This window comes from Mycetomoellerius zeteki, unplaced genomic scaffold (genome assembly GCF_001594055.1).
Source record: "Mycetomoellerius zeteki isolate Tzet28-1 unplaced genomic scaffold, Tzet1.0 scaffold61, whole genome shotgun sequence".
Taxonomy (NCBI): domain Eukaryota; kingdom Metazoa; phylum Arthropoda; class Insecta; order Hymenoptera; family Formicidae; genus Mycetomoellerius; species Mycetomoellerius zeteki.
In genome coordinates, this window is record NW_017257621.1 from 1154540 (window position 1) to 1169146 (window position 14607).

Genomic DNA, 14607 nt, shown 5'->3' on the forward strand with positions numbered 1-14607 from the left:
AACATCATAACGTTAAGTACAAATATAAGTACATTTAGAAGAAAAGTCGCAAATAACGATATGAGTGTTATTCTTGATAGATGCATCATTTTGATATTTTAATTAAAGCTTATCGTCGGCTACGCGCGCTAATTACGGTCGAGACTGCGGAAAAAAGTGCAGCGTTCCGCGAAAGCTACGTTTAGAAATTATTGTTGCCGAACATATCTGTTCGATGCACAGATACGAAATTTTTAGACACATAATAAAATACATGTATTAATTTGAATTTTAAAGCTAATGATTATGAAATAATAAAACGTGAAATAATTTACTTAATAACTCATTTTAATTTTTTGACAGGTTACATATTTCTCTCAAAGTTGATGTGCTCCAAATACAATTATGATGTTATATACAAATTACACATTTATAAATTATTTATTATAGAATATTATACAATTAGGATAAATCTTTTTATCAAATACTGAGGAAGATTTGCTTGGCTGGCAAAACAACTGGCAGTTTAACCGGTTTAACGTGTGCAAAATTTGAACAATCTAATAATGAAAATATTTCACCTCTTACAATTAGATGTAATGATCGATGCTGAATATTTTAGTATCATGATTACATTATTTAATCTGATAATTTTGAATTTTATAACAAAAATTATCTTTTAATAAGTTTTATAATTATATTCAATAACTTTCTAATAATTTTTATAATTTAATAATTATCCTTTAACATCGCAAAAATTACAAGGCTAAAACTTTCGTTGATGTGAGATTTATTTCTCGTGTTCTACATATCCGAAAGAGACATTCCTTTTTGTGCTACAGACTCGCCGCAAAATCCTGTAATAAGATTTTTCCGCGCCATTGAGCATACAGCCCAACGTGTTTTGCAATTTTACGTTTGCGATCCGTGACGAGTGTCTGGAATCAATAAACTACAGGCTAACGGGTACAAAGTTACAGATATCGGGCCTACAATCCTATTTTTCTTACTCGTCCGTGAAATCTTTCGAAATATTTCGGAGTGCGAATTCCGTTCAGACATAAATCCGCAGAAACGACGCGCCGAGGACACAAGCGTTTATTCCCCGAGAATCGGGATGTTTTCTCTCTCCATGCAAGAACTTGCACCGCAAGTCGGATCTGCACTCTATAAACACTCGAAAGCGAAGGTCGATGTATTATTTCGACCATCATCGCGGCGAAAGACCAACGATACTCACGCTGGATAATATTTACGCCGATGGGTTCACCGTTAGAAGTCATAAATGAGAGAAATAAAAACCGCCAGATCCCGAGAAATATCGATCCCAATGACAACCTCGAGCATATCTTTGAGATTATGGAAGTGCTAAAAATATTTAACGAGCTTTTAGACGGTCCCAACAATCTGACGAGCTCTCACCCATATATTCACAGTTACATTCATATTCCATTAGGTATTCAATACACGGCTCATATATTCGGACTCCGATATAAAAATGTTTTTCCATTATTTAAATATAAAAAAACTTGGATATGTATGAAAATATTCGATAAGTAGTAATTGAAGAATCCCAACACAGCGAGTTATTTTATAATAATTTGAATATTATATTTCTATTGTATTATATTATATTAATGTCGAAACTGATTGATTTTATATGTATAAGAACATGAAAATTAAAAAAGAAGTCAAATAAATTCTCTAGAAATATCTCTCTAAAAAGATTGTAAAAAGATTAGGATTATTTAAAACTTATCAAATTTAATTTTTCTAGTTTCAGAATCTTTTTGTCATTTATTAATACCTATATGTAACTTTTTTAATTAATTTCCACTGTGAAAAAATTTTTGAAGTGAAGAAAAATGTAGATTTCCTTATTTTCCTGTATCGAATCCTCCAATTTTATATTGTCACGATTTTAATAATTTCAATAAATTCTCGAGGCGTAAAAAACTTTTGTTTTTAACATTTTCTCATGTTTACGTTGTTCCGATCGTAACTTTGCGTTAATCAAGAAATTAGTTAGTGTTTTATTAACATGTTACTTTTGGTTTTCGCTTTTTCAGAAAGAGTCGCCTTGGGACGTGGAGCTGCATCTGGCGGCGGCACGCGGGGACGCCAAGCGTCTTCGTGTTTTATTGAATTCCGGACGCGTCCACGTTGATTGCAAGGACAAGGTCAGTACCGTGCAATACCCTCAGTTTTCGAAGTAAGATCTCATTATCGTGGAAATTTCTCAGACACGAGTTTTCAAACGATTGGGAGAGCTTCGCGACAACTGATCATTAACTGTTCGTGAGAAATTGGAATGAAAAGAAAATTGGAAAAAAAAAATTTCGATTTACACACGAAAATGATAATACTAATCTGTTCCTTCCTGAAATACGATAATTGATTGGATCGGTTTTATCAGCTGAAATCGGTTTATTCAGTCGATTCATCAACTCAAGACAATAAGATCATCGCGTGAGATTGCTGTCGGAAATCGATTAGATAGGAACTCACGTTCCTGATTACAATAGTCTCGCGATAGATTAGCGATATCGCGGCAAAAGCGCGATTTGCCTGCTATTTTCTCTCCTTGCTGTCGACTCATTATGTAAATGACGAGGAGCGAGCAACACGAGTAATGTTACTCTTCTTTGCGCGTCTCGAAAGTGGTTTATTAGATCAGCACGGACACTAATCGTACCACTTTTCGACTTGGGAAGCTGAACACGTTTTATCGACATCTATATTTTTGCAAGCTCATCTACGTGAAATTGTGTCAGTGTCAGGGCCGAATCAAATCACCATACGTTTGTTTAGTCGACAAGGAAATTAATTAATAGTATTCCTGTCATTTGCGATTCTTTTCTATTAGAAATACCGATCAACATTTTGCGAAACTTTGTATTACTCATCGATATTTTTAGACATTGGGTGACACACACACACAAGTCGACACAAATGTCGTACTACCATTGTTACTCTCTAAATGTCAAGAAAAATAGAACGATGTTCGTGTCGACTTGTATTACTAAATGGAAAGCACCTATTGGTAATAATTTTATGCGCAAATCATTACTTTTTGACGAGACACTGTGACTATATGTATATATTTGTGTATGTATAGTTTTAAATATACAAAATAACTAAAATAAAAAATAACATGTAAGCGCGTTTTTTAATAAAAAGATTTGTATTATATCGATATATTATTTATGCAACGACTACCGCGCCTGACTCTTATTGCCCTGTTTTCTTCAAATTTCTTTTTAAAATAACTAAAGTTTATATTTTCCTTAATCGTTGTTTGTAAATTAGATTTCTAAATTATAAAAAGATAGTGTTCACATGTAAAAATGCATACATGTAAATTCTTTGCTCGGGACAGTGATCCATATGTGGCAAACTAGAATTAATACAAGTGTGCTAACTGCACTAGTGGTCTTTTAATCATTAGGACATTTAGCGCGAATCCTAATAGCTCTCGCAAGAAGATTGATTAGAAAATATACACCGGCATACATTCGCCGGCGTTTAGCGTTCACCGGCGGGAAAGTTTCGCGTCTAATTAAATCGTCGAAGCGAAGTTTTGCAAACGAGGTCGATTTTCTTTCAGGACGGCACGACACCTTTGATATTAGCCGCCGCTGGTGGCCACATCGACGCCGTGACCGAGCTGTTGCATCAAGGGGCGGATCCCAATGCCAAAAGGCTGGTAAGTCCTGACCCTGTGTCAAAGATCGAGTGTATCTGTGAATGAATGATAACCCCGTGGAATGAATGAAAGCCTAATGATAATAACAGAGACAACTCGTGCGCGCACACGTTAATTAATGGCTAAAAATCCTTAGTATACTACGATATTAGCGTATTAGGGGAAAGTGGGGGAACTGTGCGCATCCTGATTTGGTACTTTTCCAATGGATGACGACATCACTGTGAAATTTTTACGCAGGAGGTCGTCCTCTTAAGATGTAACTACAAAAGATACGACGTAAATACGTTGCTACCCAGAGAAATACAAAAAAGTGAAATCACATCTTTTCTTGTTATTTTAGCATTCAGAAAATAAGGTGATAAGTCCGTATTTTTAATTTGTTTGTTTAAAATTGCATACGTTATTAAAGTATGTTATTATGTACGTCTTTTGAGTTGCTATTTATTAAGTTTGGTTAAGAAATGTTGAAGTAATCGTATTTCATATCGAGTCAGATCGCGGCAGGCAATTGTGCGCAAGCGTTTTAAAATACGCACAATTACCCATCTTTCATATATCATATGACTAATTTTATCATAGCACTAATTTTTTCATTTTTTCTTTGCATCATCATTATTATATTTTGCTATTTTATTTTGCCAAAGTGTATGTGCGTTATTATTATATTAGTTTTGTATTTTTGCTTAATATATATAATTTAAAATGTATTTAATACATATTTAATATATATTTATATAGCAATATAATATATTTTCTGATTTCTTTGTCAACATTCCATAATTCATTCATTTCCTACGACTTTTGCTTTGCGCACTATTACCCGACGCGCGAGAAATTTTTTCGCTTTACCGTTTTTTCTTTTTACAACCTCCTAAATACAACCTTATTGAATGAAAATCTGTTTAATATAAGGATATATAATGATAGAAGAATATTTATAGTTTCTGTTTCCATATTTATATCGCTTTAAACTTGGAAAAACATTCCAGGACAATAAATTTCCCTTAGGTGCGCATAATTCACCCACTTTCCCCTACAAGACGCCAAATGAGAAGACAGCCTTTGCTTTTATTTATATTTATTGGAGAGAAGTACTGCTGACGTATATATGTACAAGAAATCAATTTGACATTTATTAATTTTTCAATTTTTACTTGCTCGCAAGGCGACTATAGATAAGAAAGTTATCGGACGATTTTTATCTCTATGTGTCATATAGTTTATCTCTTTATACTAATAACGAGCTCGTGTAAGGTGGTCATCGATAAGGTGGTCGTGAAGTTAGCTCTCCAACATAAAAAAGAATAAAGTTTCTATAGCTCATTCGATTGGTCATCGTTTGCACATGTATGCACATTTCGAATTTTCGTTTGCACACTTTTAGTTTAAAAGTTATTCAAAAAACAAATTTGGGGGGCCAACTTCACACTAGCCTCCCAACTTCGAGCAACTTGAATCAAAAAGATTTTAATCGAAATATTTTCGTTTGCACATTCCGAAACAAGTCGATTTTTCGTTTGCACATTTTTAGTTAAAAAGTTATTAACAATTAAAGTTCCACACGCGACAAAAAGTAAGTTTTCCGTTCGAATTCAACACAAACGAGCTTAAAATGACATCAATCGATAGGATTTCGTTTGCACATTTCAAAACAAATCGATTTTTTGTTTACACACCTTTAGTTAAGAAGTTATTAACAAATGAGTGTTGGAGGGCTAATTTCATACAACTTTTCGTTTCTATATTTATATTAAACACATTTTTATATCAATTTCTACGACGGCGTTGATGTGTATTAGTGCGCATTGAGTGCGTCCAATCGAATTCGCTATTACTTCGTGTACGCGAATTTATCATTATCTGCGAAAATATCATTGAGTAATGTAGCATGTAACTTAATTCTTTTTAATCGTCACAAAATATCGTTTATAATCGTAACCACGACCGTAAAACAATTGTAATGAAGTATGAATAATACATTGATTATATGCATATAATCGTTGTTTTATCTTTTTTTTCTATATGTATAACGTTACTACGTTTCTTTCGTTTAATTCTCAGAAAGAAGGTAGAAGTACGTATCATTATACGTCTTCAGAATTGTACGTTATTTTATTTATTCTCTTTTAGACACATTAACATTAATAGCTGTGGTAAAACCGGCATCGAGTATTACAGTCGTGAGATCATCTACCGATTGCAATTTAATCACCGCCGTAAAACAGATCTCAATTATTTAATTATGTTCGATTAAAGGATATGTAATAGAGTATGCGAAATGTATCGTAATAGTCACTTCGTAATAATAGTTTCAGGAAATTCTCCGATCAATCTTGAAATAATTTTCCCGCAACGACGTCATTATCTTCGTCATGATATTTCTTAAATATTTTATATATTCTGTTAACCGCAAGTTTTACGACATTAATAATTTATTAATGTAGAATTTGATAACCAACTAATTCTTACTTATATTTTTAGAATCTTAATTTGTAAAAGGCTCCATTTTTAACCCATTTTCAGTCATTTATATTTAAAAGTGTGTTTCTGAAAGAAAAATGAGCTCACATTTATCGGAGATTCCATAAAACGATTTCGACTTGGCGACCTTATTAAGGATCCTATCTTTAGATGCTTCGTTCCAAGTATTATGATATCTCGAAATAGAATTTTTGAAACTTCCTGGAGCATCGTCTTGCAACGTGTTTATCACTTTTAAAATGTGGCGTCTCAGCGAGACATAAAAAGCCCATCGTGTGGCATGTCACGTGGTGCACCAGGAAGCTGTCGGGCATCCCTTTTTTAAGTGCCTCAAGAGGATTTATCATCATGCCCACGCTTCCCTCTTTCTTCCTCGGTGTCTCGTGTCATCTAAAGTTGCGGCATTGTATGCAAATTGATGACAAGATTGCCAGAGTTGGATGAACTGATGTTCTGTTATATATCTCGAAAAATGAAAAAATAAAATTTGAAGAAAGTAAAAATCACGATGAAAAATTGATTTCTTTTAATATTAATACTATTAATACCTTTTTTAATTATTAATACTTTTTAAGATGCTTTATTAGCATCATTATTAAATTGACAATTAATCTAATTTGAGATTTAATGTTTGAGCTTCAGTTTGCGTTTCAAGTACGAATTGGCTCGCAGTTTATAAAATTGAAAAGTGTTGTAAGAATTTGAATATGAATATTTTAAAAGTCACAATTTCGATTTTTTCAATCTTACTTTTTATATAATAAAAAGATTGAACATATTTAAAAAAAATTTTTATTGGGGGGGGGGGGAAAATATATTTGAAATAATTACTAATTTTCTGACGGATATGATAACTATTAGAAACGTATAAGAAAAGGAGAGAAAGAATTACACGATGAGTAAACGTGCTCGGAAATAGGAATGTGTAACGTTCGACAATCGAGCTGATCATACAGTGCTCTTCCTCCAAGATTGAGCACAAATGATGATGGCGTCACGTTCGGCGCAAAATTACGCAAACCTTCATAAAGAACCCGTTAAACGTGTTCGTCATCTTACGCAATCATCGGCGGATTCAGGGTCATTTTCATGGACCGGAAAATACGATCCTCTTTAAATTAATACCTCAAGATCACGAGACCGTTACTTACGGGGATAATTGTATCTCATTTCGCTTTCCATATCAATTTATCGATTCGTGTAGCAATCGGCTAATAAATCCTCAAGCAACCGTGATTATGGCGTAAAGCGATAATTTTAAGGAGGGAAACTCGTATATTTCTCCTCAAATCTATTAGATAAGCCATGCCGATGGCATTTTAGCGCCGCATCGATTTTGAAATGGTGACCTGATGGAACATTTAACGACTTGAATAAATATCACGAGGTGAGAAACGAATTGCACGAGAGAAAAACGAGAAAGATGGGTACAATATTTCAAGGTTGCCTGGGCATACCGTGAGCTTGTGCCATAACGTTCGTGCGTGCAAGTTCGCGTGATTCTAATGTGCCTCTTAATAGCGGAGTGCCTGTGCAAAACACGCAACGATGGTAACGTGGAAGTTCAGAAATTATCGCTGACACTGTGTGTCTACAATCTATTTAAACGTGTTATTCATACTATCGTGAGTATCATCATATAGGTACGTAGGAAAATCGCACGTGGCATGACAGCCAGACGTTCATTTATAGAAACATTAGTAAATGTAGGATAATATATTAGATAATATTTTTTATTTCTTCTCTTTAGTTCGTGCTGAAAGGAAATGTGCTTTTATAATTTTTTTTATCTATTTATAAATAGATAGTAGAATTCATCAAGAAAGCATTGTTATATCAATTCAATATCAAGTATTATTATTTTTCAACTACAACTCATTAACCTAGATCTGTCATTTTTTCATAAACTCCGATATTAATTACAGTCTTGATTTTCATGAATGAGATATAACATATAAATTTTGAACGCGGGAATAAGAATTTAAAAGACGAGATTTTTCTCTCAATAGATAGTATCGTCTAAAAATTCTATCCGTGATTATCGATCGTCTAAAAATGGACAACGTCGACGAGGGTGAATGACACCTGTCGGGTCATCCCGACTCAGCCTCCGATAAATTAGATCTTAGGTAGTCTGCGACATTCTCGTCACAGAATGAACATTAATTGGAGTGACGTACAGCTTCAATTAAGTTTCAACGCGAATCGATCTCTTAATACAATATATACGCGAAAGTATCGCGCGTTTATTCATTGCTAATTATCATTCGACCATTTTTTCGGTTAGTTAATTAAAATCGACTCCGCGTGCGCTTGTCAAACTAAAATAAGTGACCTTTTGTTGTTCTACTTGGAACCGATGTTCAATCGGCGGGATTTGCATCCGTAAGTGTGGTACCGCTATGCACGTGACTGATCCAGACATCTCTGGATTACGATCAGATCTTCCATTCGTATCCTCAATTCAATTAACCTTCCTATCTCTCCATCGATCGATATTAAGATATTAAATTTTTACCGATATTTCGCAAACGTTTACATTATTCGTACGAAACTCACGGAAACGTAGATTTTACGATTAGGAAGACAAAAAAGATAAAAGAATTTTGCTCTCAATGCATATTTGTAAATTGTATTTCATTTATCGTTCGCAACACTCGAAGATTTTTTACGTCTATAGCGAAATAAGCAAATTTTTTCTGAAAAATGCCTCTATTTGGATTTAGTTTCGAGATCTGCTCAGATTTCTTCCTTGGTAATCTTTTATGAATACGTGTCAGGCATTTGATCTTGGACAGACCGGATTTCTACGTATTTCCTTATGTGCATGATCGCACCGAGAGCAAAGCGAAAGGATCGGCAGCAGTGCGGGCCATACATGACAGGTTGTCAGGTTGATCGTTACGTTATAGAATTTCTGCGGTTCGGTAATGGATACGTCTAAGTATTATGTCCCCGCTTCGTTCGCCACGCATCGTGAAACACATAACTCCATGGCGTGTGCATCGGCGACGGTCCGTTTCCACTGCAGAGAGATACGCCGCAAGTTGCAAAAAAGAGAATAAGGTTTGCCACGTGTTGCAAATGGGGAAGAAAAAAAAAAAGAAGAAAAAAGAAAGAGGAAGCAGAGCGATCGAAAACGGAAGCGTAAAGTTTCCGGTCTTTCTCGTCGTCTCTTTTCCCCGGAAGTAATATCGAAGGATTAATTTGCGTTATATCTTTCAAAGATATGATCGCGTCAAGGTGTGGAACGGCGGGATACATAACGGATAAAGCTACGAGTTCGCCGCTCCCTTGACTGGGAGCTTTTATGGCAGTGAAAGTGCATTTTACTTGTATCGGGTGAATTGCTCGGTTAGCGATGCTACACTATTAAATAATATCAAATTATATTCAATTTTATTTTTTAATCATTTTTTTTAGGTCACCACTGCTCTTACTCAATATACCGTTAATTTAACTAAAATAATGAAGTTAAATAATTTAACTCAAGAAAATTATTAAATTTGATTCGAATTTAATTTATTATAACTAAACTAAATTTAATTTAATAATTATTTTACTAAGTACATGCTTTAATGTAGACGTTGTTTATTTTGAAATTAACTACAGAAATGCATTGATTTACATTTTGACACACATAGAAGTAAAAAATAATAAAATTTTTAACTCGAGGGATTGCTTTTTTAATATGTAACACAGTGCAGTAAGGCTTTGTGTAGGAAGGAAAGTTTTAAAATAATTCACGCAATTGAAAAATTATAAGTTTTACAAAATATAAAACAATATTTTTATAATTAGGAATTAAATCGGGAATTAAATAAAATGAAGTATCAAGAATGAAAACGAACTATCCGTTGCGCGTAGTTTGTACCATTCTTTGTTTTAAAGATTTGGATAGTATTGGAACCTTTTATCTCATTATAATTTTTCAGGCGTGTCATTCTTGAAAAGACTTGCAAAGAGGTCTCTGAGAGAGAGAGAGAGAAGAAAGATTTTTATGTTCCACGCAACGAGGAATTTGAAAGTATAATTTGTAATATTATGGTAAATGTACTTTAAAAAATTCTGCAATCTCTTAAGTATTTGCGTTGTATGCATCATAAAGAGAATGATTCAATTTTCTTTCTTAAGTCGCGTTTCCTGGAAGCGTGTCGAGCGTCGCTGTATTTACTTCAAAGAGCACCATGCGAGTTTGGCAATTTACTAACGTTTCGTTCTAACCGTCTTCTCACTCCTAATTTGCCTTTTACGACTTTCCCGCGTCCGTTAGGATAGAAATCGCCCGACAGTCCAGGAAAATTTATTCCTGCATGAAAGCGTAACGCTGAATTCTAATTATCTCGTCGTAGCCTAAAGAGTCGTATCTCGTAACTAATGGCCAGAAACTACGATCGACAAAAGTTTCGGAAATTTACGCGATTCAAGCACGACACGTGTTCTGGATAGTGGATAGTCGCGGCTTAATGCGAGATATTATCTTAATCAGGTGAAGGACATGTACGTTGTATTGTAAAATACGGCGTTATGTCGCTAGAAATCGATAGTTTGCGGCTGCCAAGTTTCAGTACTAACGATGACTTTATATATTAATAATATCTAAAGAACATCAATAAGATAATATTTTACAATGATACTGGATTGAAAATAGCCGGTTGGGACTATGAAAAAAAATTATACTTTTAGTAGATTTTATATAAATGTTTTAATAAATGTTTTTTAATAAAAATTTTTAATAAAGGAATTAATTAACGTCAGATTAATTGTAATATTTTAATAATTTTGATATGTGACGACATTTGTGTTGAATAGGAAAAATAAATAGGAAAATTCTTAAATCGTGTATTTCAGAATAATAATTTCTCATTTCTCGATCTCTTTCGCCAGAAGAGATTCGATTTGACATTTGCTCGAAATATCAAGGCCGCTCCGCGCGACCGGTTCTCGCCGCTAAAGTTTACCGTTAAGCATGACATATCGTAGCTCCTCGTGTTATATAAAGAGATATACGTATACAGGTGCAAACGATGGAAGAAAGTTGGGCGTATTTCTAAGTGAACCGTACAGAGAAGTTTGTATTCGAATGCCTGTCGCACTCCGAAGGAAATCGACGTTTCTCTTTCACATCGGCCAATAAAATGCCATTCGATATTATTATTAATGACGCAGTCGACGCAATTGCCGACTATATACGTCCGCATGTTACGTCGGTTTATCGTGGATATAAATTATAGGTGGGTCGCGGGACGTATGTGACATTTGCATATCGTTAAGTGGCAACTGACGTCACGCCAAATTTTCTGTGCATTTCTAACGAACGTACTGTTACACCGTGTACCTTGCGTGATGAAATTATTACATGCGGATAAATATCAAATTCGAAATGTTGCGAAAAAATAACCCGAAAAAATCGCTTCGTCCTTTTTATTAGAAACCATGAAACACTATTGATCACACACATTTTTTTAAATTCTATTTTTAATTTCATAAATCTTCTATTTCATTAGAATTTGTTTTTTAAATAATGCAGACATTTACATTTGATGTTTAAATTATTTAGGCAGACAGATGCAGAGAGAAGTTGGGTTTTCTCTTCTCAGAAATAAAATATGTATCTATTCTCGCCTTCTTTCATCGTCTCACAGTACTTATCTCTGCGTTCTGTATAGAAACTGTTACATTTTGCACATCGCGAGGAGTTTTCGGCCTCGTGATATTTTACTTTAAACTTTGTGGATGTTCGGGATGATCCGCTTAGATCCGCTCGAGCGTCTCGATTTTCAAAAGAGAAAGAATATTTCTCAAACAATAAATTAGTTATTTAACACTTATACGAATGAAAAATGTTATTCAGTCTAATAATATTTTTTGTAAATTTATATAATTTCGAGCTTCTAGTTCTAATGTTATTGTCATTTTGATGAAAAATAACGTTAATCTACTTGGGTCAGAACATTTATTTTTTTGAGAATATAAAACTATAATAAATGAATAAAGCTATCAAAAGAATTTTATCCATTTTATCAATATCCATTTTATTAATTACGTGAACTCTATAAAAATTTATGTAGACTATTGTAGACGCATCTAATTGTATTTCTTGAAAAAACAGTTTATTCCAAAAAATATTTAAGATGTTCGAAATAAGAATCAGTTGCATATATTGCAGTCGTCCAAGGTGGTACATGATCGTACACATGCGATAATGTTTGCATTTGTCTTGCGTTCACAGACCGGGACAACGGCTTTGTTCTTTGCCGCCCAGGGCGGATACATGGACATCGCGAGTCTGCTTTTGGAGCACGGCGCGATCGTGGATTCGTGCAGCATAGTAAGTAGAGAGGCGGAGAAGATCTTAGCGCGTGTGCGTAACTCGATCTCGCAGCTCTTTAACTCTAATGTGACCCACGTGGATTTCAGGACGGCGGCACGCCGCTCTTCGTCGCATGTCAGTACGGTCATCTGGACGTTGTGGAGGGTTTAATAGAGAGAGGCGCCAGTCCGAACGCTCATATGAAGGTAAGGAAGTGCATTTAAAATGCCGGCTTCAATAAGCTCGCCAATTATAATTTTCAGACCAGTATTCATTTGTTCTTATCTCAAAATCGTCTTAAGTAATGCCTAAAGAAGCTAATATAGTTCTGTGATTAATTTCATATCTTAAGGCATTACTTAAGACGTTAAATATAATAAGAACAATTTACGAATACTACACTGAAAAAAAAGATTGGCTGAAAAATACTATGCCATGTTTTACCATCTAATTTGCTGCAGCAGCCAATCTTTTTTTCAGTGTAGTCTCAGTGTATCTGACTAAAGAAGTTTTACGTATAATAAGGTAAAAGTCCTAGTGACCAGACATGTACCTCTATGTTCGGACATTCACACAATACTTTATTTATATTAATCTCAAATGTTTTTTCAAAAATATAGTATTCTAATTTAATTGTAATCTTTAAATATAATTAAATTATATTAATTGTAATAAAAAAAGCATTTGAGATTAATAATAATAAATTTTGTGTAAGTGTCCGGAAAATTACGGAAAATCGACTTTATGAATAATACCAAGATTTCTTAATTTAATTACTTCATTAAACATAAATCTTCAATTTATGAAAATTAAGTCATTACCAAAATAATCAACACGCTTCAGTCAGAAGAGACGTTTACTCAATGTATTTGGTAATAATGCGATATTAATATGTGAGAAAAAATTGAAAAAAGAAATGATTTCTAGGACGGTGCCACGGCGTTGTTCATCGCTGCCCAGAACGGCCACCTTCGTATACTGGAAGTCCTCCTGGAGCACGGGGCGAAGACGGACGCGGTAAGAACGGACGGCGCTACACCGCTGTGGATCGCATCGCAAATGGGACACGATCACATCGTCAGGAGGCTGTTGAGAGCCGGCGCGAAGGTCGACGCCACGAGACACGTAAGTCTCACGTAGATCGCGTGTCGTATAATCGCCGAAAGTCAGCTCTCGCTATTGTGCCATACACACAGCTTGTCATCGCGAACAATTTCCTTTCGCAGGACGGCGCAACTCCACTTTTCAAAGCCGCCCACAAGGGTCACACCGCCGTCATCGGCGAGTTGCTCAAGTACCGTCCTTCACTCGGCATACTTCCGGTAAGAGTCAGAGAAAAATCAATGAGTTTTAAACGCTCCAAAAACATTCGTGTATAATTTTAAAAATTGTACAAGTAAAATTCCTACGTGAGTCTCCGCGGATTTTAGTGCATTAATTATTATAATTTATAACGCGCGATGGATATAATTCGCAATCAATTGGGTTTTACTTACCAAACGAAGTTAACTCTCCGTGAACTAGATGGGGTGTGACATACCCCAGCAAGAATTTCTATAACTTCTTAACAAGAACCTATGTGTTGCCGATTTCGTGCAACTGGAGAGTGCGTTGTTACCAATCACACTAAATTATAGTATATTTATAATGAGAAGTATAGCATGAGATATGAGATATATCCACATTTGATCCATGTTGATTTTCCACCTGGTTCACGGAGGGTTAAAACAAACGTAAACGTTTTGACTCTAGATTTGGTCCTCTTCAGTACGGAAGTCTGGAACAAACTACTGGTACAATAAAGCCGGTGTATTTGACTCTCGCACTGAAGAAACTTCAATTTGCGTTTACTTTAACTTCGTTTAGTAAGTAAATCCTAATTAGTTACGAATTATATTTATCACATTATGAATATATAATTTAAACGTGCCAACATCTGCGGAGGTATTTTATTTATCTTAGACTTATTCTTGGAGTCAACAAATATTACCATTTTATTTTATTTCAATTTAGTTTTATTTCAATTTTAAATTAATTTTAATCTATAACTATACAGGGTGTTTCCAAATTAAATGGCAAAACTTCGGGAGCGTGTAGAGGAGTAAAAAACTAAGAAAAAAAGTCC

General features: G+C 34.6%; 1 protein-coding gene across 1 annotated transcript in view; it reads left to right on the forward strand.

The window, feature by feature from the left end:
- The window catches only part of LOC108728353 (ankyrin repeat domain-containing protein 29), a 29877-nt gene that overhangs the window by 3321 nt on the left and 11949 nt on the right, over positions 1 to 14607 (forward strand). The window contains exons 2-7 of the mRNA XM_018456858.1: positions 2049 to 2159; positions 3587 to 3685; positions 12402 to 12500; positions 12590 to 12688; positions 13410 to 13607; positions 13709 to 13804. Of these exons, the coding sequence (XP_018312360.1) occupies positions 2049 to 2159; positions 3587 to 3685; positions 12402 to 12500; positions 12590 to 12688; positions 13410 to 13607; positions 13709 to 13804 (702 nt within the window). The remainder of the gene's footprint in view (positions 1 to 2048; positions 2160 to 3586; positions 3686 to 12401; positions 12501 to 12589; positions 12689 to 13409; positions 13608 to 13708; positions 13805 to 14607) is intronic.